This window comes from Chiloscyllium plagiosum, unplaced genomic scaffold (assembly GCF_037043375.1).
Source record: "Chiloscyllium plagiosum isolate Xiang-an unplaced genomic scaffold, Cpla_swu_hap1 HiC_scaffold_17, whole genome shotgun sequence".
Taxonomy (NCBI): Eukaryota; Metazoa; Chordata; class Chondrichthyes; order Orectolobiformes; family Hemiscylliidae; genus Chiloscyllium; species Chiloscyllium plagiosum.
This window is the reverse complement of record NW_028270155.1, coordinates 59,989,849-60,015,525: the sequence shown is the minus strand read 5'-3', so window position 1 is coordinate 60,015,525 and position 25,677 is coordinate 59,989,849. Positions and strand designations below refer to the sequence as shown.

Below are 25,677 nucleotides of genomic sequence, written 5' to 3'. Positions count from 1 at the left end.
CTTTTATTTTTAAGGATTTCAATTTTTTTCCTCCATAAGGTGACATTATTTTCAGCACTTTTCTTCAGAGTGTTTCAAATGTGGTCCAGGCAATATTCTGGACAGGTTGAGGCAAATGTCACTAATGGATAGAAGGAGAAAGGAAATAAAGGAGATGGGAGAAGTTCTTTATGGAACCTAATGCTATCATAGGCCATTTGACCCAACTGGTCTTATTTCTGTGCTGTGCTGTGCTGCCTGTGGTGGGTGGCACGGTGGTTAGCACTGATGCCTCACAGCGCCAGAGACCCGGGTTCAATTCCTGCCTCAGGCGACTCTCTGTGTGGAGTTTGCACGTTCTCTCTGTGTCTGCGTGGGTTTCCTCCCACAGTCCAAAAATGTGCAGGTTAGGTGAATTGGCCAAGTTAAATTGCCCGTGGTTTTAGGTGAAGGGGTAAACGTAGGGGAATGGGTCTGGATGGGTTGCGCTTCGACGGGTCGGTGTGGACTTGTTGGGCCGAAGGGCCTGTTTCCACACTGTAAGTAATCTAGTCTAATCTAAATGTCCAAAACCGCTAAAGCACTTTGCTTAACTTCACAGGAGACAATGATCGAATTCCTGTCATCAGCCCACTGAAGATCCGTGAACAGCAACGGACTGCTGTCTCCACAAACTGGCTACTTCCTTACAACAATACCTGGTCGGTGGACACAATTTTTGTCACCACACCAACACACAATTATACAATGAAGGACTATCAGAAATTCTACCAGGACATCAACTTTAAAGATGGCTGGCTCATGCGGCAAAACACTGAATCACTGGTGTACAACTTGACTGCCCCAGGGGTAACAATATACTGCTTGTATGGAACTGGAATACAAACACCTGAGTCCTTTCATTACGATGTTTTCCCTGACCAGGAGCCCAAAGTGCACTACGGTGATGGTGATGGCACAGTCAACCTAGTGAGTGCTCTTCGGTGCCAAAACTGGAAAGGGAAACAGAAAGGCAAAGTCCATATGAAGGAATTGCGTTCAAATGAACATATTGATATGCTGTCCAACCTCACTACAATATCCTACATCAAAAAAATGCTATTTAATCTGCCTCTGTTTTGAATTCTGGATGAGAGAAAGCTCCCTTTTTATTTTTATAGTTGCGCCATGTTTTCCTGGTGATCTGAGGCACAGCATCGTCTATGAATACTGTCTAATGTATCTGTTTCAAACAATGTTTGATATCTGGCTTTATTAGAGCATAAGCTGTGTAAAAATAAGACTAAATTTCCTCCTGTAAGGGGCTATAGGAGTAGTGAAACTAACTCTCACGTCACTCCAGAACAGTGCATGTATAAATCAGATAGTTGCAAAGTGAGCTGTTTTCCACATTTCTGAGGTTAATGGTGTTCATTTTGGGACCTTTTCCAGTTTTGACAGTGTTAGCTGGGAAAGTAGGAGTTGAAAGTAGGCCCTTGACCTGTTCCGCCATATATGTTGGACTGTATTTTAACTGAAGTCGGGTAGTCAACATATGAAGTAATAAGGGGGCTCTTGTGGCAGACACTAATGTCTCTACCTATGGGCCTAGGTCACTCCCTAAGTCCCACCTATCATGGAGGTATGCCATACCTTGGAGGCACGTTATTACCCACAGATTGTTTTAAATGTAAAGTAACAAGTCCCAATTGACCCCTTTGAACCAAAGGTTGTGTACCACGACAGAGCCTCTGTGGATTGTCTTGTGGCAGTGTAGTTTGAGAAGTGAAACAGGAGCAGAGGCTGTTTATTCTTTCCAAACATTTAGGGATTAGATCAGACCATGCCCATTACTTCCTGGGAAATGGATTTAGCCACAGCCCTAATAGACAGGTGCTTTTGCTGAACCCTTTAACCAAATGGGATGCCTGAAGATAAACCTCACCCTTGACTGCTTCTGAAAGGACAGTGGTTCTTGAATTGTTTTCATTATAAGTCTCATTTTCAAATGACAGACCCCCCCCCCCCACACACACACACACACACACACAATGTGTTGTATATAAGGAGGGTTTATAGAAAGGCTAGTTTTTGTATCTTTTATCAGCAAGATGGATGTGCATGCTTCTGACCACCAAGCCCATCTATCATAGTGCTTGGGATCTTTACACACTTCCTGAGCCATTTTAGTATCCATCTCATATGAACTAATAAGCAAAGTGTGATTAATTGAAGAATTACATTAGTGTGCTTTTCTGAAGGTAGAATTAAGGTGCATTAACAAGAAGTGTAAAGGATCTGTACTGATGAGGGTTATCATTGGAATGACCGTGGACAATATGCTGATTTAAGTACAAAAGCATGGATGTGACAGACATTCAGTCCACTAAGGTACATTCCTCGAGTATGCAAAGCTCTTCTCTTTTTAACATCCAAATGGTGTTTTAAATATCCTACCCCCATTAGCTTATTTGACACATTGTTATTGACTAGCCTGGTACTGACTGTCTTCCTAATTTTGAATCTGCTTTTTACTACTTTTGAATGCTCCTTTTCTGGACCTGTTTTTGAGTTGACACTTCAAATGGAGCGGAAAATGATGTCTTTTCCTACAGCTGAAGTCTCTCTTTTTTTGTTGTGGATAGCTGCACTAAATGATTCTGATATAATTATTTGACCTTTTTCGAGCCTCTGGTTAGAATTGTTTAACTTCTGACTTCCAGTGAAGAATATTAAGAGTACTGTTGTGCAATATTTTGATAATTTAATTGTGTCTGTCTCTGTGCCTTATCTCACTTGTGGGTTTTGTCAGAGCTGGTGAGGCCTAACACTTCAATTTACTCTTCCTCCTCCCAACAAAAGCCATTTCTCTTTGCCCCAATTTTGAATGCCCTACCTTTTATGAAGTTTTTCTCCTAAACCATTTTGTAACCTTTCCAAGCTTATTGAATTAAGAAGTTGTCCTTCTTCCCTTTTCCTTATTCCATTCCCATGAAACTGCTGATAACTTGACTCCTTCTGGTTCAGGAATCTGTTTAAAGTTGTAAATGATGTAACACAATTTTCTTATGCCAACAGTCTAAATAATTAAAGCTCCTTGGGTTTATCCTCCAGATTACAGAGACGGGACTTTAGGAAGAAAGGGACACATTTTACAATCTAACATCAGAAAAATGGTGCATAGATTTAGAAAAATAACTTGATTAACTTATCTGTAAACAGAACCTAAAATAAGACAAATGTTATATTTGTGGAACAGTGTGAAAGAATCAGTTGCTGTGTTTGTATTTGGCCAGGATGGATAGTTAGTATCAACCAAAGCTTTCTTTCCCTTGCCCCCACCATCTCGCCTAGATTTGAGAAGAGAGTTACCACCTATTGTCCAACCGGTGGGGATCTAGGCTTCAATTTTGATAGCTGCTTTGCTCCTTTTTTAAAAAGAGTAGTCATTTAGGCGCAAATAAGCTATGTGCCTGGATTGTAAGAGCTGAAGGCAGGATGGGGTTAGGGGATATGGTTGCTTTTATAATAAAATAAGCCTTTAGTGTCCTGTTTACATTTTCAAAGATTTTTGGACATTTCTGATTTTGATTGTTTGTTTTAAATGTTGGGCGTTGACAATTTCCTTGGTCTAAGTATAACATTCAAATGGTATATTTTAATATATAGTACTATTGTAAATGTGGCATATTCCAAATATTGGGTCAGTGAGTTTGACCAATTATTATTTATGGATATGAATATTTTCTTAATTGTTATATTTTTGATAAGTGGCACATTCCTCGTGGTGCCAAGTCTGGCTGCAGCCATTAATAAAGCTGCTACAGATATTTTTTTAAAAATTCCATAATTGCTTGCAATTGGTCCCTTGTGATGAAATTCCTGAAGTCTTCAAGATTGCACCACAATAATCCTGCTAATCAAAGGAAAATCTCAACTGTAACCTTCAGCGACCTGTTTATCAGGGATAGTGCTTCTATGGCAGAACAGCCCCAGCAGCACTCAATTCCTCCTCCGAGCTGTTCCCAATAGAGGCTACTTGGGAAATGCCTGAGACACATCAATCAGTATAATCTTTTGAGTGCCTCATGAATGAGCAGAGACTTATGGCAAATGGCTAGCTTGCCCCACCCTCTTCCAATCCCACCTCAACAAATGGTGTATAGTTTGAGGGGGTGAGGTGGAAATATCAAATATTCATTACTTTGAGAGACAGAGGCCATGGTGAGCTTAATGTCTCAGTCTGAGTGGTTGGTAACTATTGTGTATTAAGGGTGTTGCCCACACCTCTACAGTTTGATACCCAGTTGCTGCCAATGTGCTTGTTAAACTTAATGTCTCACTGATAAATGCCAAGATTGCTTACTAAACCACTGTCTGTTTCTACTAAGAGTGTTATATTTTTCACTGGATAATAAACTTGATTTCAACACCGAGAACTGTGTCCATGTACGTGTGTCTGAGTTTCATCTTCTGACAGTCTCCAACTACATTGGGATGTTACTATCTGTCGATGACTGTGGCAGCAAGACATAGTACCTGGTTCCTGAAGGTGCCCATGTACACAATACCAAGTGGACACTGGCAATGGTAATCATGGCTAGAGCTCATCTACTGCAGAAATTTTTATCCATGCTTTTATGAACACCAATCTTAACTATTTGAACGCTGAGGCTGTCCATTTATTCTGTACCCTCCAAAAACTTGCTCATCTAAAGCTTTGCTGCTTGGTGTCTGACTCATAGCAAGGTCTGCTTCTTCTGTGCTTGCTGACCCACATAGGCATTCACTTCCAAAACACCTCTTTATTAAATGCTCATTCTCATGTTAAAATTCATCTGTGGCCTTGTCCCAATCTCTAAACTCCTTCAGCAGCTCTAAAATCCTCCAAACTACTTTCCAACTCACTATTGGTGGTTATGCAACAGCTTTTGAGATTTTAATCTTGGATATTTATTTTCTAAGCTTTACTCTCTGTTCCTTTACAAATTCTCTTTGAATGGAATTCTGTGGCCTTGTTACAGTCGTCCATTTCAATATTCAAAAATCATCTTTGATTCAATATTAACTTGTTTGATTACAGAACTGTTGTATTTTTGGATTTTATATATCTTTATCAGTTAAAAATGACAATTCATTGGAAAGGTAGAAAGGTCTATTGTACATGATGCTATTTATGAATAATCTCACTGAAATCCAGGAAATTGTGGTTTTTCATTATTCCAGTATATCATATACAGTTTTTCTTACTAATCTCCCTACAATTTCACTTCTGCTTTTTTGTTCCTCTTCATCAAAGTGCACAATGCTCAATACCATTTGTAACTGCTTCAGTATCTGAGGAGTCAATGTTCAAAGCAACATTTAGGCAGTATTCAGGCTTGGACTAACTCGTGGCAAGTAACATTTGCAACACACAAATGCCAGGCAATGACTATCTCCAAAAGAGACTGTCTAACTACTGCCATTAACGTTCAATGGTGTTATCATCACTGAATCCCCTAATATCAACAACCTTCAGGTACCAGTGACCAGAAACTCAACCGGGCTCACCAAGTAAAACAGAGAGGCTACAAGAGGTCAGAGGCTAGGAATATCATGGTGAGTAACTCAGCTTGTCCACCATCTACAGGGCACAAGTCAGGAGTGTGATTGAATACTCCCACATACCTGGATAAGTGCAGCTTCAACAATACTCAAGAAACTACACAATCCAGCACAAAGCAGCCCGCTTGCTCAGCAACACAAAACATCCACTCTCTCCATCACTAACGCTCAGTAGCAGCAGTGTTTACTATTCACAAGATACACTGCAGAAACTCAAAATACTCTTGGACAGCACCTTCCAGACAGATGACCTATCTTGAAGAACAAGGGCAGCAGATACATGGGAAACACCATGCAAGTTCCTCTCCAAGCCACTCACCATCCTGACTTGGAAATTATATTGCCATTCCTCAATTGTTGCTGGGTCAAAATCCTGGAATTCCCTCACTATCCAAATCATGGTCAACCTACAGCATGTGAACTGCAGCAGCTCAATGGCAACAAAGGAAGGATAATAAATGCTGGTCAGCCAACAACATCCATGTCCCACAAGTGAATTAAAAAATATGTAAAATTTCATCAAGATATTCCACTAATATTAACAGCGGAGATAAATTTGTTTTATGTTCATCACTATGTAACATTAATACTGTACATGTAATTACCTAGATTTGCTGTGCTCATGTTTGAAGATGACACAATGCTGCCTTGCTAACAATCTGAGCATTCACACTCACTTCCCCATAATGTCCTAACTGTTGCTTGCAAAAGCTGAAAACAACATCCTTCCTTCCCATCTGTTTTAAAGAGAGATATTAAGAATTATTTCTGCTCTTTGAATTAAGCTGGTCTAATCATCTCAGTATAAAATGCCCCAAAAGTTTCCAGAAACCTAAGAAAGTGGCATTATAAATTGACAACACAATGAAAAATAAATAACTAAGTTTTCTTTGAGATTTTTACTTTTTTAGCCAATATTTTAATTAAAATAAAATTCTCAAACTCTGAATCTATGCATTTTGAGTTCTCCCTGCAATATTTAATTTAATGGCCTCAATCGTACTCCTCTCTCCTTCTCGATGTCCTGTTCCATTACCGACAGGAAGTCAAAAATGCACTCTGTTTTATTTGAAATCTTATCATTCTGGGTACAACAGATTGGTATTCATGGCCCAGAAATTCTAAATGACCAGATAAACATTGGAGCAGTGGACATGGAGTTATGGAATCCTAGACACAACAAACTCTGTAGGAATTCCCCAGGAATTTGAAGATTCTGATGGCCAAACTCCCACCTGGAATTCTCCAAAAACCCTAAAATGATGGAGAACTAAGAGGATTCTGCCTTTATTTAGCTAACAATCACCTAGACAATTCAAAACCTTGTCTTACTCCTGGTAAATCTCCCTACATTTGCCTCACATTGCTTGTGCACTTTAATGAGTGATCAACATCAGTCTCTTTCTTGATGCATCACCTTTAAATGTAAACCCCTACACGTTTTTGACAAGCCTGTAACTTCCTCATTCCAAGAAGATGACATGACATCTGTCCATACTAAATATCAAGCAGATTTGGCCAATCCATCGAAATACAGTGACAACCTATTGCCTTGATCTGTACCTGCAAATTTTGGAACACTGCTTCCTTTTCAACTTCAGAAATTTTGAAATGAGAAACAATTTTAGAGTCAGAGTTATACAGCACGGAAACAATCTTTTGGTTTTCTATTTAAGATCCTCCCTTTCCTATGGACTTCAGAAGGTTTATCTAATGCAATCATTACCTTGGGGTAGTTATCCTATTACAATAGATATCAGAGTTCGGACAAATGGTGAGGCCATCTACCTTGCTTTCACATAATAGGCCTTCAAACTGCTCTCGGCAATTCAGTTAAATAAAACCTTTCCTTTCCACAAGTTACCAGAAGAATTGCTTGTACTTTTACATGCAATCCAACATTGAGTGTTCAAATCAGTTGATCATAAAAACAAATTTGCTGCAAACCATGCCAGACAGTACATGTCCCACTTAACGGATTGTAAAAGTTACCAGGAAGTGAGACACATTTCTTGGAAAATCAGTTCCTTGAGCCAATTTAAAAATAAGCACTTGCATTTTGATAATGTCAAAATGCAAGCACTTGGTGACTGGAGCAATGGAACAGAATTTGGCATATGAGCAGTGAGACACATTGTTTTTACTCACCATTCATCTGTAAAACTGTGCCTTGAATTGGTCATGATATGGCAAAGTCAGTAAGTTGCTTAGTGTCAGTAGTATGTCTTCAAAGAAATATGGATAGAGAAAGAGTGAACAATAAAAAAGGGCAAATTATTGAAATAAGCAGTTGGAGACAAAAGAAAATTACAGGTGAGGTAGACAAATTTGAGAGAAGAAACAGAGAGATTAAGATAAAATGTTTACAAATTACTAATAGCAAAAGTGAAATCAAGAGAGAAAATAAAGTTACATTTTGAGTCTTGTAACAACCTTGTCAGAACAGAACGGTTTTGAAGGATAGACACTGCACTCAATGTTAACTATTTTCCAGCATTCGCAGATCTTTGTTTAATTATAGACTCCAATGATTTCCTGGGTGTTACAACATTGAGTAGAATTGCAAAAACAATAATCTCTTCAGTAAATGGGCCCTCAGATTGCAAAATACTAGTCCTAACTTTGCATCCCCTTCCATTAGTATTTAGAAGGCAAAATTGATCATTTCTTGAAACTCACACTGAGATTAAGGTTGAGATCTTGTATTCATGAGGGAATGGTACAAAGCATACAGCAATTTGTATCAATCATGAACTCTCAATACATCTTCCTAGTCTTAAAATAAACCAAACTTGTTGGTTGTTTGGCAGGAAATTTTAACGCTTGTGTTATGCAGTAATCAAATCCAGGTATCAAGAAAACCATCAAAATAGCTTACATGTTCTTTTAGTTATATCTACAAACAAATATACACAAAAACATGACTGCAATCCTCAAACCTTAATACTTAACAGGCTTCAATCCAAAACATTATCAGGATTGTCACATTCACAGTTTTCATGCATGTAACTACAACTTTGACAGAAGAACATTTTTAGATGAATACTTGGTTTATTTTTGGCATTTTCACAGTTATATACAAGATGTTTATTCCAAGTCAAAATTCCCACTTTTTTTAAAGGAAAAAATGCTACACTGTATACCCAAATTGCAAAAGATAAACATATTTATAAATAGTTTCAAGTTGAAGATTGCATATGGAATAGGCATTTTAAATATGCAACAAGACTGAAAAGACTATAGCTCCAAGCCCTAAGAGTTTCAGAGTTTAGTTCAATATTAAAATGAAATAAATGAAAAATGGAAAAAATATCAACAAGTTGTAAAATCCAACTATTTTGAAGATCCATGTGATTAAGGTATTATGATGCGTTAGGCGCAGTAACTCCACTGAATTGGAGGCAGTTCTGCTGTAAAGCCATTTGTAGAACTAGGGTTTAAAAAGTAAATCTCATTGAATGGAAATTTAAAATAAAATTACTATTTACTTACTTCATATCTTCTTTCATCTGAAAAATAGGGTGTCTTTATTCTGAAAGATGAATAGCTCAGTGCAATTACAAATTAGCCGAAATACATGACCTGTTACAGGCAAGCTGTTACATTGCATCTCCGTAGCCAGAGGAGATAGATGGGAAAGAGCAGGTTTCTTCCCAAGGTTTCTTGGTGTTAATCTTAGGGCAAGTTGTTGCTTCCAGTTGAGCTCTTCAAAGTGAGTAATGGCTGCTATCGCATAGGAAAGAAGAAGATCTTGTTTCCAATTTTACATCGCACTTGATCTGCAAACATTCGGAGGACTCTGCTTTTGTTTTCAAATCTATCCACTATAGCCTGCAACAACAGCAAAACATCAAATTTAGAGAATGATGCCAGATCTAATACACTACCATCACATGCTAATGGATTTTCTTAAGCATTGAAAGTTGATCAAACATTTCAATTCTTCAATTTTGTTTGCATAATCCCTGAATATTTCAACTGAAAATATTGCATGTAAATTTCTTCAGGAACACAAGAATTAGACAATAGACAATAGGTGCAGGAGTAGGCCATTCTGCCTTCGAGCCTGCACCACTATTCAATATGATCATGGCTGATCATCCCTTAATCAGTATCGTGTTCCTGCCTTATTTCCATAACCGTTAATTCCACTATCGTTGAGATCTCTATCCAACTCTTTCTTAAATGAATCCAGTGACTGGGCCTCCACTGTCCTCTGGGGCAAAGCATTCCACGCACCCACCACTCTCTGGGTGAAGAAGTTTCTCCTCATCTCTGTCCTAAACGGTCTACCCCGTATTTTTAAGCTGTGTCCTCCGATTCGGCACTCACCCATCAGCCTCCAGAGTGTCCAATCCTTTAATAATCTTATATGTCTCAATCAGATCCCCTCTCAGTCTTCTAAACTCAAGGGTATACAAGTCCAGTCGCTCCAGTCTTTCAGCGTAAGGTTGTCCCGCCATTCCAGGAATTGACCTCGTGAACCTACGCTGCACTCCCTCAATAGCCAGAATTAGGAGCAGTGTAGACTATTCAATCCACCAATCTTCTGTGATACTCGATAAGATCATACTGATTGGATTGTGGCATCGACTCCATTTTCCTGTCTGCCCCCATAACCCCTGACTCCCTTAAAGATATCTAACTCAGCCTTGAATATATTCAATAACAATGTCTCTCTAGCTGTTCAATAACAAGATTGTATTGGCCCAAAGTTCCAAAAGATTTTATATTTTATGGACACAAAAGAGCATGTGCAGTTTGTAGTAATTATAGAAACTTACAGCACAAGAAGTGCTTGTGCTAGTCTTTGACAGTGTAGTCGTACTCAGTTCCACATCTCTCCTTTTGTCCATGCGCTGTCAACTTCACATCTTCGTGTACTTTTCCAGATCCATTTTAAAATTATTTAAGGAATCAGCTTTCATACTTTTTAAGTTGTAGAATCGAAATCCTGACTACACAAAGTGAAATCATCTGCTGTCAATTATTTGAAATCCATGGCCTTTAAGTATCAACAGATTGATCAAAGAGAATAGTTTTTCTCTACTTACTTTCCCAAAACTCCTATTATTTCAAAACATCTATTAGGTCACATCTTAATTTTCTCAGTCCTAGCATTTCTAACCTCTCACCAACCAATGAATGAGATCTAAACTCTGCAATCCTGTCACATCCAGTTGTAAACAGTGATAAACTAACAGGAAGCTCCATGAATACTCCTTTCTTCAATGATGGTGAGTCCAGCTTTTCAGTACAGGAGACAAGGCTGCAGTATTTGGAACAATCTTCACCAGAAATGCTAAGTGGATGATCCAACTCAGCCTCCTCCTAAGGTAGCCAACATTACAGATGCCTGTCTGTAATTCTACTTTAATTCACCCCACATGATATCAAGAAATGACTGGAGGCACTGGATACTGAAAAGGCTGTCGGGCCTGACAACATTCTGACAGCAGTGCTGAAGATTTGAGGTTTAGCTCTAGTTCTCATCCCTGGCCAAGCTCTCCCACTACAATTACAATACTACCCAATAATGTAGAAATTTGTTCAGCTACATCCTGTCCACAAAAAAAAGGATAAATCCAGGCCAGCCAGTTACTGATCCATCAATCTACCTTCCCAACTCTCCGTCAAAGTGATGAAAAGGGTCACTGAAGGTGCAATCAAGTGGCACTTGCAAAAGGAATAATCTGCTCACTGGCACTCAGTTTGAGTTCTATGAGGGCTACGCAGCTCCTGACTTCATTACAGCCTTGGCACAAACAGCAACACATGTATGCCAGAGGTGAGAGGAGAGTGACTGCCCTTGACATTAAGGCAGCATTGACTGAGCTTGGCATCAAAGAACCTTATCAAAACGGAGTGAGATGAAAACCAGGGGTAAAACTGTCTGCTGGTCGATGTCATTGCTTTCATAAAGGACAATGGTTATGGTTGTTGTAGGTCAATTATATCAGTTCCAGGACATCACAGAAGAAGTTGTTTGGGATTGTATTCTAGGCCCAATCACATTTAGTTGCTTCATCAATGATTTTCTCTCCATCATAAGATCACACATGCAAATGTTTGCTGATGATTGCATCATGTTTAGGACAATTTGCAACAATTCAGATACTGAAGCAGTCATGTCTATGCTCAGCAAGACCTGGACAATATCCAGACTTTGGTTGATAAATAGCAATAACATTCATGCCACGCATGTACCTAATATTGACCATCTCCAACAAGAGATAATCTAACCATTACTTAACACCTTTGCATTGAATGGAGTTGCCAGTGTTGGAGTGGAGTGAATAATGTTAAAAATCACACAACACCGGGTTATAATCCAACAGGTTTATTTGAAACTGCAGGCTTTTGGAGCCGCCGCTCCTTCCTCAAGCAGCTAGAGAGACATAAATTCTGTGTCTGATATATTCTAAGTGAATGAGTAAAAGATCATACAACTTTTACAAATGTATTGAACAAATCTAGATGGCTATTAAGTCTTTAATCAGCTCGAATGGAGATGCAGGTTTTGATTGATTAGTATGTAAATCCCAGAATTATTTCACGTAATTTCCCCAAGATAGCTTCAAATTTTATCAGAATAAAAGGTGATACCTCAGGTCAGACAGTGAATTGTCGGTGAGAGCACACTTCAAGTCTGTTTGTATCTGTCAGACTGGTTTTATTTGCAAAATAGAAATGTATAAAATGCCACATTGACTGTCTACAGATAGTGTGCTTTTTGAACAAAATAAAATGTTTCTGCAAATGCAGTTCCACCCCATAGATTTAGATGTGTGAGAGAGGGAAAGAGAGAAGAGAGAGAGCACGAGAGAGACGAATCCTTACCCTGGACTGGACATGTATGCTCAAACCATCAGGAAGTGCGTGAACGCCATATTCATCTACCACACTCACTAGGTAGCACAAAACGTCATCTGAGCATAACGCAACGCCATCCATGCTTTCAAGACTAATCACAACATTGTCATCAAACCAACAAAGGAGGAGCCATCATCATACAAAATAGAACAGACCATTGCAAAGAAGTATTCCAACAACTGACCAGCCAGGAACACGACAGGCAACTACAGATTTCCTACAGAAACTCAGCACCCATCGACCAGTCGAATCAGGAAGATTCCTTGCCACAATGGACATTTCAGCACTCTACACCAGCATCCCCCATGATCACAGCATCACTGTAACAGCCTCAGCACTCAACAACTGCCAGTCTCCAGGCACCATCCTACAACTCATCTGCTTCATCCTCGACCACAATGCCTTCACCTTCGACAGCTAGCTCGTCATCCAGACACATGCAACCACCATGGGACCAAATTTGCACCCCAATATGCCAACATTTTCATGCACAAGTTTGAAAAAGACCTCTTTGCTGCACAGGACCTCTGATTAATGCTTTACATCAGATACACTGATGACATTTTCTTCCTTTGGACTCATGGCGAGGAATCACTGAAACAACTACAGAACATAGTGATATCAACAAGTTTCATCCCCCTATCAGATTTACCATGGACTACTCTTTAGAATCATTCTCATTCTTGGACACACCTATCTCCATCATGGACAGACACCTCAGTACCTCACTCTACCACAAACCCATGGATAACCTCACAATGCTGAATTTCTCGAGCTTCCACCCTAAACATGTTAAAACAAATACCCCCTATGGACAAGCCCTACACGTAGACAGGATTTGCTCAGAAGAAGAGGAACACAACGAGCACCTAAAGGTGTTGAGGAACACCCTCATAAGGACGGGATATAATACTCAACTCATTAATTGCCAGCTTGTCCGTGCCATAGAGAGAAACCATAATGACCTCCTCAATAGATAGACATGGGATACAACCGATAGGATACCTTTTGTCATCCAGTACTTCCCGGGAGCGAAGGGACTACACCATGTTCTTCACAGCCTGCACCACATTATCAATGAGGATGAGCATCTAGCCAAGATCTTCCCTACGTCTCCACTTCTCACCTTAAAACAACTGCCAAACCTTAAACAGACCATTGTTCACAGCAAAATGCCCAGCTTCAGGACAACATTGACCATAACACTGTACAACCTTGTCATGGCAATCACTGCAAGACATGTCAAGAATGTCAATATGCATACTACCATTCCACGTGGGGACACCACCCACTACAGGCATGGCAGAGACTCATGTGACTTGGCCAACGTTATCTATCTCATACACTGCAGGCAAGGATGCCCTGAGGCATGGTACATTGGCAAAACCAAGCAGACACTACGGAACGGATAAATGGACACCGCACAACAATCGCCAGACAGGGAGGTTCCCGCCCAGTCGGGGAACACTTCAGCGGTCAGGGACATTCAGCCTCGGATCTTTAGGTGACCATCCTCCAAGGTGGACTTTGGGACACGGAACAATGCAGAATCGCCGACCAGAGGCTTACAGCCATGTGTGATACCTATGAGGACAGCCTCAACTGGAATCTTGGGTTCATGATGCACTACATGTAACCCCACCACACCATACAATCTCACACACATCCTCCCTCATACACACAGACTCGCACTCACACTCTCTCACAGACATATATTGCCCCAAACTCGTGCGCACACACGCATACTCCCTCAAGAGCTGTGCACATATGCACTCTCTCCCTCACACACACACGTATACAAATCTATGGGGTGAATCTACTTTGTTCAAAAAGCACACGATCTGTAGACAGTCAATTAGTGTGGCATCTTAGAAATTCCTACTTTGGAAATAAAACCAGCCTGACAGATACAAGCAGAAATATAGTCTCACATCTAAAATACATTGTCTGACCGGAGGTGTCACATTTATTCTGATAAAACCTGAAGTTATCTTGTGGGAGTGACCTGAAAGTAATTCTAGGATTTACATATTTATCAATCGAAACCTGCACCTCCATTCTAACTGACTAAAGACTTAATAGCTATCTAGGTTTGTTCAATACATTCGCATAAGTTGTATGACCCTTTGATCTTTTACTTTTAAATTCTGTGCCCGATATATTCTGTCTCACTAGCTGCCTAAGGAAGGAGTAGGGGCTCTGAAAGCTTGCAGTTTCAAATAAACCTTTTGGACTATAACCCAGTGTTGTGTTATTTTTGAACTGGAATGGAGTGGCATTACCATTGCTAACTTCAACACTGTCAACATCCTGTGGGTTACCACTGGCCAAAAACTGAACAGGACCAGCCATACAAATATGGTGGCTACAAGAGCAGGTCACAAGCTTAGAATTCTGCAGTAAATAACTCACTTTCTGACTCCATAATGCCTATCCACAAGGTGCAAGTCAGAAATGTGATTGAATTCAAAAACAGAAGTTGATGAAAAGGCTCAGCAGGTCCGGCAGCATCTGTGAAGAGAAATCAGAGTTCAGGTCTCAGGTCCGGTGACCTTCCTTCAGAACTGAGTTCTAAAGAAGGGTCACCAGACCAGAAACATTGACTCTGATTTCTCTTCATAGATGCTGCAAGACCTGCTGAGCTTTTCCAGCAACTTCTGTTTTGGTTTCTAATTTACAGCATCTGCAGTTCTTTCAATTTTTATGTGACTGCTCCACTTGCCTGGATGAATCGAACTTGAATACTCAAGAAGCTTAGCATCATACAGAACAAAGCAGCAGCTTGACTGGTATTCCAACCACTACATTCAATATTCATTCCCTTCATCACTGATACACAGAGGCAACAAAGTGTATCGTTTACAAGACGCACGACAGCAATTCATCAAGGTTCCTCCGTTCAGCACCTTCCAAACCTGGGATATCTACCACTGAGAAGGACAACGGCAGCAAATGCTTGGGGGGGGCAACACCACGACCTACAAGTTGCCCTTCAAGCCAGACACGATCCTGCGATGGAACTATATTGCCTTTCCTTCACTGTCTCTGGGTTAACATCCTGGAACTCCCTTCCAGACAGCATTGTGGGTGTCACTAACTCCAGGAATGCAGAGGCTCTAGAAGGCAGCTCACAATCACCTTACCCAAGGCAATTAGGGATTGGAAATAAAGGCGGCCTAGCCAGTTACACCCATATCTCATGAACAAATTTAACAAAAAGCTGGAACCCATCATTCCCATCAAATCTCCTCTTACTTTTACTAAAGTCTTTAACACATCCTTTTGGAGGTGTGGACTGTAGAATCATCTACAATACTGCATCTAACCAATTCTCAATAATCTTTTGAGTAACAGAATATATTTCTTTAAGTGGGTTAAATAGATGGAGTGGTTATGCATGGAAAGAGCAGATTTGGTGCAGAATATACCATATGCTTGATCTGTACTTGTCAGATACACACACACACACACACACACAATCCAAAGCAGTAATGTTATTGTGCTGTTCAATAAAATAGCATTATCACCATGCCTTGTAACAAAACATTAACTGATCTGATAAAGGTAAGATGTGATTTTTAAAAAAAACAGGTATTTTATTCAATAGAAATTTGGACTCACTATCTGATGGACATTTTGATGAGATGTGTTAAATGCTGAATCAGAAACTCTGCTTCACTTTCTACAAATGCTATCAGGTTTTTTAGATTAGATTAGATTACTTTACAGTGTGGAAACAGGCCCTTCGGCCCAACAAGTCCACACCGACCCGCCGAAGCGCAAACCACCCATACCCCTACATTTACCCCTTACCTAACACTACGGACAATTTAGCATGGCCAATTCACCTGACCTGCACATCTTTGGAACTGTGGGAGGAAACCGGAGCACCCGGAGGAAACCCACGCAGACACGGGGAGAATGTGCAAACTCCACACAGTCAGTCGCCTGAGGCGGGAACTGAACCCGGGTCTCTGGCGCTGTGAGGCAGCAGTGCTAACCACTGTGCCACCGTGCCGCCCACAACTGCTGAGTATTTCCAGAATTCCTAATTTTATTCCAAAGAGAGCTGCTGAAACTACACAGATCCCAGACTCAGTCTCAAGTCTATGATTAGTAAGGGTGCTATAACTGCCCTCAGAGCATTCTGGGTTAGGAAGGGGAGAACCAGCTATGAGATGAGCAACCTCAAGATGTGACACCCCCCAGCTGTAGCTGAAACCCTTGCCAGCACACACTGTCAAAGCTAAGCTATGGAGACTGACCACTTGAGCAAAGGACCGAGAGGCAACTATTGCCAATGGAACTTTAGGCCATGCTTTTAAAGGAGGGTGAACTTCAGTGACAATGGAAAAGCAACACAACAGGAATTTTTGCTTTCTGGATCTAGGTCATTTCAAAAAAGTATAATTTTTTTTGTTCAGCTGTTTGATCCTATACCTCACGTCATACAAAATAACTGACAATTAAATGAGGTGTCATTATTAATACCTAATTGTTTGTGAAAACTTTTACAAAATAACTAACTTAATATACTTTATTTTACTGCTAATCATTCATGCATTTCATCTTACTTGGAAGTGCTGACAAAGATTTGCCAGATTGAGTTTAGAGACAAAAAAATGCAGATACTGGAATCCAAAGTAGATAGACAGGAGGCTGCTTGACACTTAATGAACAGAGGCAGCTGAAGCTGAAATACTCTACCGAAATCAGTGAATTCCTTCGAGGTTTGCTACATTCTTTCACTTAATTAGAAGCAAGTCAATTATCAGCATTCATAGCCTTAAAAAATTTCTATGGATTTTCTGCATTTCAAGAAGCTTTTGGGAAAAAAATGAAGCAAGCAAATTCTCAACAAGACAAGGGGCTTGAACCCTCTTTGGAAATAAACTTTATAAACCAAATTACTAATAGCATTAAACTGGAAGTTTCTTTCAGAAGAAATATTTATTCTCGTATGTCGTGTTTGTCTCATGCAATGCAAGCTAGTCAATGCCACCACTGGAGAGGAATAAGCACTGTGATAATGTGATACATTACTGAGGCTCTCGAATAAAGTCAATATTGCAAACATTACTGGTTAGGGAACAGTTGTAAATTAAGCACTGTATTTTACTCACCAATTTTCCTAGTGAACACATTTCCAAAACGTAACATAAATTTGACCAATAACATATCCAGGCAAAATGAACAATGTAGAATTTGCATCCAAGCATCACTGCAAGCCGAAATGTTGAGTACATTCAAGGCTGAGGTAGATAAGTGTTTTAGAGTCTAAGGGAATCAAGGTATTCGGGCATTCAGCAGGAAAGTGAAACCAAGATCAAAGACCACTTATGATATTACAGAGTAACAAAGCAGATTCAAGGGGCCACGTGATGTACTCCTGCTTCTATTTGCTATGTTCTGGTATAAGACAGAACCATGTAGGGCTATTTGTTTTTACAAATATGAAGACTATCCTTCAGCAAAATTACAAAATAAACATACCCAGCACATTCATGAATAAAACCATATTGTAAAACAAATATAAACAACGTAACTCTGAAATATCAGAAACTTACCAGTTCTATCAGGAGCTTTCAATCCATGAAGGTCAAACAATGACATAAACTATAAGAGTTTATTATTTATAGCGGATCAACAAATACCACTGCTATTTCCTCAAAATCACACAAGAATAACAGCACATCCCATGTTCTCGTGGTGCAAATTTAGAATGACTTCAAAGAATCACACGAAAATGACATAGGTAATAGATATAGACAGTGACAATCTGAATCAATCAATCGCCCACCTCATGGCTATGCCAGATGTCCCTCAACATTGAGCCAACATAAATTTTTATTGGATTTGTCTAATTCTATTCCCAAGGCTAGCAAAATGACTGGACCCAGCAAGTACACAGAAATCACGTGGGGTTGGATGCTGTGCTCCTAAGGTTGGCTGATATCTTGGTTGTTAATTTAAATGGACAGATCAGAGGCAAATTCTCACTTTCCACCCAATTTTCCTGCTTTTACTGCAGAAAGTGTACCTGGTGCACACTACAATGTTGTTTCATTATTTGACAAGATCGAATCACATCCAGATAGAAATGACAGCTTTAAAAATAAGTGTTAAAGCTATGAATTCAATGAAAACAAAGCATTAGTTCTATTATCGTAATTTGAAACTGTGGGCTGTTTTCCAATGGTGGCTTAAAATCACTTTGCTAAGATTTAATTTTGACATCTGATATGGTTTCATATTCTAGAACTATAGTACTTACCTGCAGCTCCTGATTGTGTTTTTCAAGTTCAGTAGTGACATCCCCTAAGCACCAGGCCACACTGATGTGATAGGAAGGTTTCTGTCAAAATTCAAGAGATATTTATTTTACAAAATGAAAGAGGGTGCACATCAATACCACATGGACATTTTAAAAGCAGAATTTTCTTTACATTTTACAAAGTCTGAATTCAAATGTTTTTGAGATGCGCAAGACTTCATGTTTTGCATTGATGCATTCTAAAAGATAATTCTTACACTATCAAGCCTGTTCCATTATTCAATTAGATTGTGATTCTTCTGTATGAGATCTGTCACGCTCTTTACTGAAGCAGTGTGAACCTGCATAACTATTTGTAACAACCATCATTCTTTCAAAATTAAAAATTACCACATGCTGAGAATTTGACACTCAGAATAATTCAGATGGGGTTACTGCATAACCAAGCCTGAATAAAAGGCACAACATTCTCCATTAAGGAGACTTAAAGAAAACAGTGTCACACAATGCATTGTCAACTAACAACTTTTCTTTTTATATCCTTAGTGAATATTTTGTGCATTTAAAAATGGCAGTATCAGCATTATGAAAAACCATTTACCACTATGAGCATCAGGCATCACAGATGTAGAAAGAATATCATTAAATTAGAAAGAGTGCAGAAAAGATTTACTGGGATGCTACCTGGACTGGAAGGTTTGAGTTATAAGTAGAGGCTGGAACTTTTCTGCTAGAGGAGACTGAGGGGCGAACTTATAGAGGTCTATAAAATCATGAGAGGCATAGATAAGATAGATAGTCAACAACTTTTCCCCATGGTAGGAGAGTCTAAAACTACAGGACATAGGTTTAAGGTAAGATGGGAGAGATGTAAAAGAGTCCAGAGAGGCTTTTTTTTCGTAGAGGGTGGTGAGTGTCTGAAACAGATTGCCAGAGGTGGGGGTGGAGCTGTCATTTAAGAAATATTTGGGCATGTACATGGATAGGATCGATATGGACTAAAAATAGGCAAATGGTACTTGTTTAATTGTGGAAACTAGGTAACGTGGACAAGTTGGGCCCAAGGGCCTATTTCCATACTATAAACCTCTATGGCTCTATGACTATGACTCCATATTGTCAGGTGCTTTTAATGTCAGATAGACCGTACAGTTTTCCACACTGTTCAAATGTGACTGAAGTCCAACATAGAAGAAACATTAGCTACTGCATCAGTGTGAATTTTCTACCTTATGCCTCAGGAAGTATCAATCCGTAGCAAATAACTGAACTTATATTAGCTTAATCTATAGAGGGGTAGCTATTACAATAGTCATCCCATCAGCCAGGATCTCAAGATCAACAAAATTAAATACATTGTTAAAACAAAAGTTTGTGATCTAAATGTGGAGTGTCCAGGTCACCTGACAACTCAGGTATCATGACAGTTCTAGCTGCCAAGCACAGTGAAGACATCAAAAACTGCAGGATGATGTAGAAGAGAATCACAAGGCTGATCCCATGGAAAAGTATCTTAGCCTGCTTGGCAGACCCGCCTCATTCCTGAAGAAGGGCTTATGCCCAAAACATCGATTCTCCTGTTCCTTTGATGCTGCCTGACCTGCTGCGCTTTTCCAGCAACACATTTTTAAGCTCTGATCTCCAGCATCTGCAGTCCTCACTTTCCCCATGGAAAAAATCTCAATTATAAGTAAAAACACAAAGAAACGGACTGTTCAGCCTGAAAAGGCAACTGTTGATCTTATTGAGTGAACATATGAAATATATTTCTTCTATCCATTAAGATCTTCTTTAAAACTGACCTCTTATCAAACCTATTACTGTCTTCTTTAGCTCAGTCATTTTTATGGGCCAGTTACATTTCTGAGAGTAGCTCAGGATATTTTCCTATGTAATAAATGCAAATTTCTTGTGGCTTTCTTCCATATAGCAAAATGCAGACAAAAACCTTTGAATGATTTAACAAACAATTAGGTGCTACAATGGGGAAATCAAAGGATCTTTCATTATGGACAAAAGAGGTTAGGCTGTATGACACTGCTCATCGGTAAGCATCACAGAATCTTGTGAATTTAGATTTCAGACGTGAAAGACACTGCTACCTTTTGCATCATCTAGCCCTCTCGATATTGTGGAACTAAGAGCTGCACATTGAATCTCGAATTTATATTGGTACTTGATTCACACCAAGATTCAGCATGTGATGACACACTTATCTAATGTAAAACACTATTTTATTACACAATACAGTAGAATAAAGTTGTCATTATGGCATAGAAGGAGGCCATCAGCTCCCTGAATTCTTGCTGGTTAAACTTGGACAAACAGTTGAGCATATGGCTCCAAAATGCCAGGAATATTCGAAAGCAATTAGCAAGCTGTATAAGAGCTCATTAGTGATGTATTCCAAGATGCAGCATGGATTATAGTGATCAAACCTTATGATAAGCTTTCAGATCAAACTCCTTCATACATTTATCCACCTCAGTGACCATTTCTTCTAAGTAGTTGTTGCCAGCTGAAACCTCTAGGCCAAGGAAAGTCCTGTATAGGAAAGAAGAGATTAGATTAGATTAGATTACAGTGTGGAAACAGGCCTTTCGGCCCAACAAGTCCACACCGACCCGCCGAAGCGAAACCCACCCATACCCCTACATTTACCCCTTACCTAACACTACGGGCAATTTAGTATGGCCAATTCACCTGACCTGCACATCTTTGGACTGTGGGAGGAAACCGGAGCACCCGGAGGAAACCCACGCAGACACGGGGAGAACGTGCAAACTCCACACAGTCAGTCAGTCGCCTGAGGCGGGAATTGAACCCGGGTCTCTGGCGCTGTGAGGCAGCAATGCTAACCACTGTGCCACCGTGCCGCCCGTGATCTCTGTAGCTTGATGAAACAAACAATATTGGTGGAGCCTTTTGCAGGACCAAGATGAAAACCTTTACTGTCCCTTAATAGATGTGATCATAAAGAGATCAAAACTCTCAGATCCTTGCAGTAGACTTCACAGTCTTGCAGACAAATCTCAGATTAACCTAGTTTAACTGGAACTAAAAACAAAATAGTCAGCAGGTCTAGCTGCATTTGCAGAGAGAAAAACAGAGTCAAAGTCTCAAATCAAACACGATTCTTAAGAACTGCAAGTTTAAACTGAACGTACCTCTTGTAATCTCATGTACCATTGAAATAAAAAGAATTCTTGCACTAGGAACTTGGAAGAGAGTGGTGAAAGCCCTATTTCAGTAAAATCAGTTAGCTAGAATAATTACAAGCTGATAATCTTCCAGAATCACTAAGTGACTGCAGACTTGGTCTTCTGTTTCATAGGATGTCTGATTAATTTTGAATGACACAGAATGATGTCATTCTTCACTTAGGTACACACATGGCTCACAAGCAAAATTCACAGTTGATTCAATTAAATATCTTAACCACAAAACCTGACTACTTCACTTTGGAATGCTGAAAAAGGAGCATGATCACCAAGAGGGCTAGTTATTGAGAACATCCCGAACAAGTAGCTCTTATATGAATATGCAAGGAATTGAGGAACATGGACTAAAGCAGGCAGAAGGGAATAGCTTAATTTGGCGTCATGTTCGACACAACATACGGGCCAAAAGGCGCATTCCTGGGTGCTGTACTGTTCTACGGTCTATACATTACAGGGCACCAAGTTAAATTAATGGCTTAATGCAAACTATTTAGTACTAAAGATGATTTTCACCAATTTACAGTTTAAAAACCAGAAATATTTTCAAACTGAGAACTATCAGGAGTAAGAACTACCTGTTTCAGAAAAATAAGGTGATGAACAAGTGTGGGAGAAATTATATGTACTGTATATAAATTATGATCACACAACAAAAGACCCTGTTTCTCATAATAGGTCACAGTCAGTCCTTCATGATTTTATGTTAATATTTATTAAAGGTGCTATGTAAGTAGCCTGATAATGAAAACAATTGTTTTCAGAGGAAAATGGCTAGTATCATAAGTATTCCATAAATTAAGTTAATGGGCTACCACACAATTCTAGAATTCTATATCTTTCATAAATAATATTTTATCAGAAGGTCATCTCTTCAGAACATAAGAGCCCAAAATATCTTGTGTAATCACCAGGAAGGAATTTAGATTTTTTTAAACAAATCTCAAAGAAATGTTGTGGATTTACACAATTTTAAAAGCACTCCTGCGAACACTGCTTGTGCGTGGTGTAGTCAAAACCAGAGTGGTTATGGGAAACTGTACCTGGTCTTTTCTTGATTAATGTAGATCTTCACTTTATCTGAAACGCAGTAGAACCTAGAGCAAAAATTGCAATATTGTTAACAAGCTAAATTACAACAATAGCTACACAATAAGAGTACTTAATTAGCCATGAAGTGCTAGGGCATGATGTCTTGAAGAAGACTTTTAAACCGCAAGTTCTTGCAATGGTTGCCAATTTGGGCACTTTTGTTCAACTGATTCATACATTGCTGCAACAATATGTAGCCATAGAGAGATCAGCTTTACTGCAGTTACAAAGGAAAAGATGAAGAAAGGGTAAACACAAAAACTTCATAGAACTGGGCAGCATTGGAGACTGTATTCAATCCATCATGTCTGTGCCAGACCTTGAGTACAGCTATTAATTAGTCCATTTCCTTTGCCCTTTCTCTACAGCTTGGCAGGTCATCCTTTCTCGCAGTTAGCCAGTTTTCTTTTGAAAGTTATTATTGAACCTGCTCCCATCACTCTCATCCAGATCATAGCGAATTTGCATCAAACTTATTTTCCTCATATCACCGCTAGTATTTTTGCCAACTACTTTAACTCTCTGCCCATGTTATTACACAGCTCTGGAGCAGGGGAGACTTGAATCTGGGCCTCCTGGCTCACAGGTAGGGACAACACCACTGTGCCACAAGAGACCATTGTGCCAACTGGTTCCCGATTCTTCCGAAACTGGAAACAGCTGCTCCTTATTTACTCTTCAAAACCCTTAATTATTTCAAACAGATTGGCCAAATCTCCTCTCGGCTAATTCTTCTACTTTTTCCATGTAACTGAAGTCCCCATGCCTGTTACCATTCTTGTAAATATCTTCTATACCTGTTCGAATTGAGGTTGCCTGAAATACACATAATCGACCACTGAGGCCGAATCAGTACTTATTAATGAATGAACATAACCTGCATAATATTTACAGAGCAGAACCAGGCTACATGGCTCAACAAGACCATATTGATGTTTGGGCTCCATGAGAGCCAGCTCTCAAACACCTTTCCCTTACTCTTTCAACATATTCTCATATTGCTTTCTCCCTTGCATTTATCTAGTTTTTTCTTGAATGTATTTATGCTATTTGCTTCAGCTCTGCATTGCCATAGCAATCCCACATTCTAACGTCACACGGATAACTTTTTTACTTTAGTATGCTAAGCCTCTATTTATAAAGCCATGGATTCTGGTTTTATTTTAGAAAAGCTCTCTCAACTTGTTCCGTCACCTTCAAAAGATCACTGAATTGCGGAATTGTTCCAGTGCAGAAGGAGGCATTCAGGCCAATCGTGCTTGCACAAATTCAGTTACCAATCTTCAACCTTTTCTCCATCTCCCCACACATTATTTTTATCTAAATTATCATCCAATACCCTCTTGAATGCCTCAATTGAAATTACCTCCACCGTATAATCCAGGCAGTGCATTCCATGCTTTAACTACTCGTTCCACGAAGAAGTCTTTTCTCACATCACTTCAAATCTATGCCTTCTCGTTCTTTTTCCTTTTACAAGCAGGAACAACTTCTGTGCAGATTTGTGCACATAAACCGACATTGATCTGCTTCTGCTCTTCCTCCTCCTGTACCATTTAGTGTCTCCTCATTCTTTTCATCAAAATTAATTACTTCATACTTCGGTGTTAAATTTCCATGGTTGTCCATTTCACCACTTTGTTATTCCTCCTGAACTATCCTGCATATTGATGACCTGAGACTAAAGAATGATCTGCACTGCGGCTAGCTGGGTAGTGCATTTGTTAGCACTCTCATGAATGGGTAGCACCTCATTAATATTCCAGAAAAAACTATACCTCCTCAGTAAGTAGGCTGGTACCTCATGGAGGTCACATGCCTAAACCCGACGGACTATCACGTACTAAACTGCAATATACGGCACTCCAGTATGGTACTAACGTACCCGGTTCAAACTTAGTGATGTACAACTCAACATTGCGCACTGTCACAGATATTCCGAATACCAAGTACCATTGCTGGCCCTGCCACCAATACCTGGAGGGTTAGTGCAACAGGCAAGCTATTGGAGATGGTCTGTTTTTATTCAATGACCTCCTTAACCCACCAGCAGTACATTTTTCCTCACCCTACCCTATATGGTCCTACCAGACTGAGGAGTAATAGCTGAGGACATATAGCAGGAGAAACATCCAGCAGAAACCACTTCCTCCTAGTCGACCCCACTGCTTGCCCATCCAGCTTTGATCTCCCATGGTGGACCCTTTCAAACCATTTCCAGATGCTTCCGTGCAGCCAATGTCAGTACAGTGGTCACGACCATCCAGACTGCAGTGTGGTTCAGTCCAAATAATGATTCACATTGTCAAGGGGTGTCTGCTGACTAAACTGGAAGGGAAATGTTTACAGAACTCCAGCTAGCCACTGACAAGGCGATTGGTTACTCTGCAACTTTGCACAGAAACGAAAAGCACAAACTGTTTACTATCTTTCCAAGTTCCATACAGTTTTGTAAAATAATTCCCTGTCCATAAACTGAAACTGGGTTGCAGTGATAGGAACAACAGACCCTAACCACTAGACTATGTATAAAAGAACTATAGAAATCATCCTAGATACCGAAATGGGACTAAAAATAACACAAACATTAACAAAAACATGTTTAAAGTACTGATCAGTCATGACGACTAAAGAAAGATCTACTTCAGTCATTGC

The 25,677-nt window shown here is 39.7% G+C and overlaps 2 protein-coding genes across 2 annotated transcripts in view; one reads left to right on the top strand and one right to left on the bottom strand.

Annotated features, from left to right (window-relative positions):
* Window positions 1-4,397, top strand: part of pla2g15 (phospholipase A2, group XV) — a 46,006-nt gene extending 41,609 nt beyond the window's left edge. Inside the window, exon 6 of the mRNA XM_043707167.2 lies at window positions 581-4,397. Coding sequence (XP_043563102.1) covers window positions 581-1,101 — 521 coding nt within the window. The 3' untranslated portion in view covers window positions 1,102-4,397. The remainder of the gene's footprint in view (window positions 1-580) is intronic.
* A 4,038-nt stretch (window positions 4,398-8,435) lies between these two features.
* Window positions 8,436-25,677, bottom strand: part of usb1 (U6 snRNA biogenesis 1) — a 28,994-nt gene continuing 11,752 nt past the window's right edge. The window contains exons 4-7 of the mRNA XM_043707166.2: window positions 22,974-23,027; window positions 21,151-21,256; window positions 18,713-18,793; window positions 8,436-9,396 (exon numbers count right to left, since the gene is read on the bottom strand). Of these exons, the coding sequence (XP_043563101.2) occupies window positions 9,292-9,396; window positions 18,713-18,793; window positions 21,151-21,256; window positions 22,974-23,027 (346 nt within the window). The 3' untranslated portion in view covers window positions 8,436-9,291. The remainder of the gene's footprint in view (window positions 9,397-18,712; window positions 18,794-21,150; window positions 21,257-22,973; window positions 23,028-25,677) is intronic.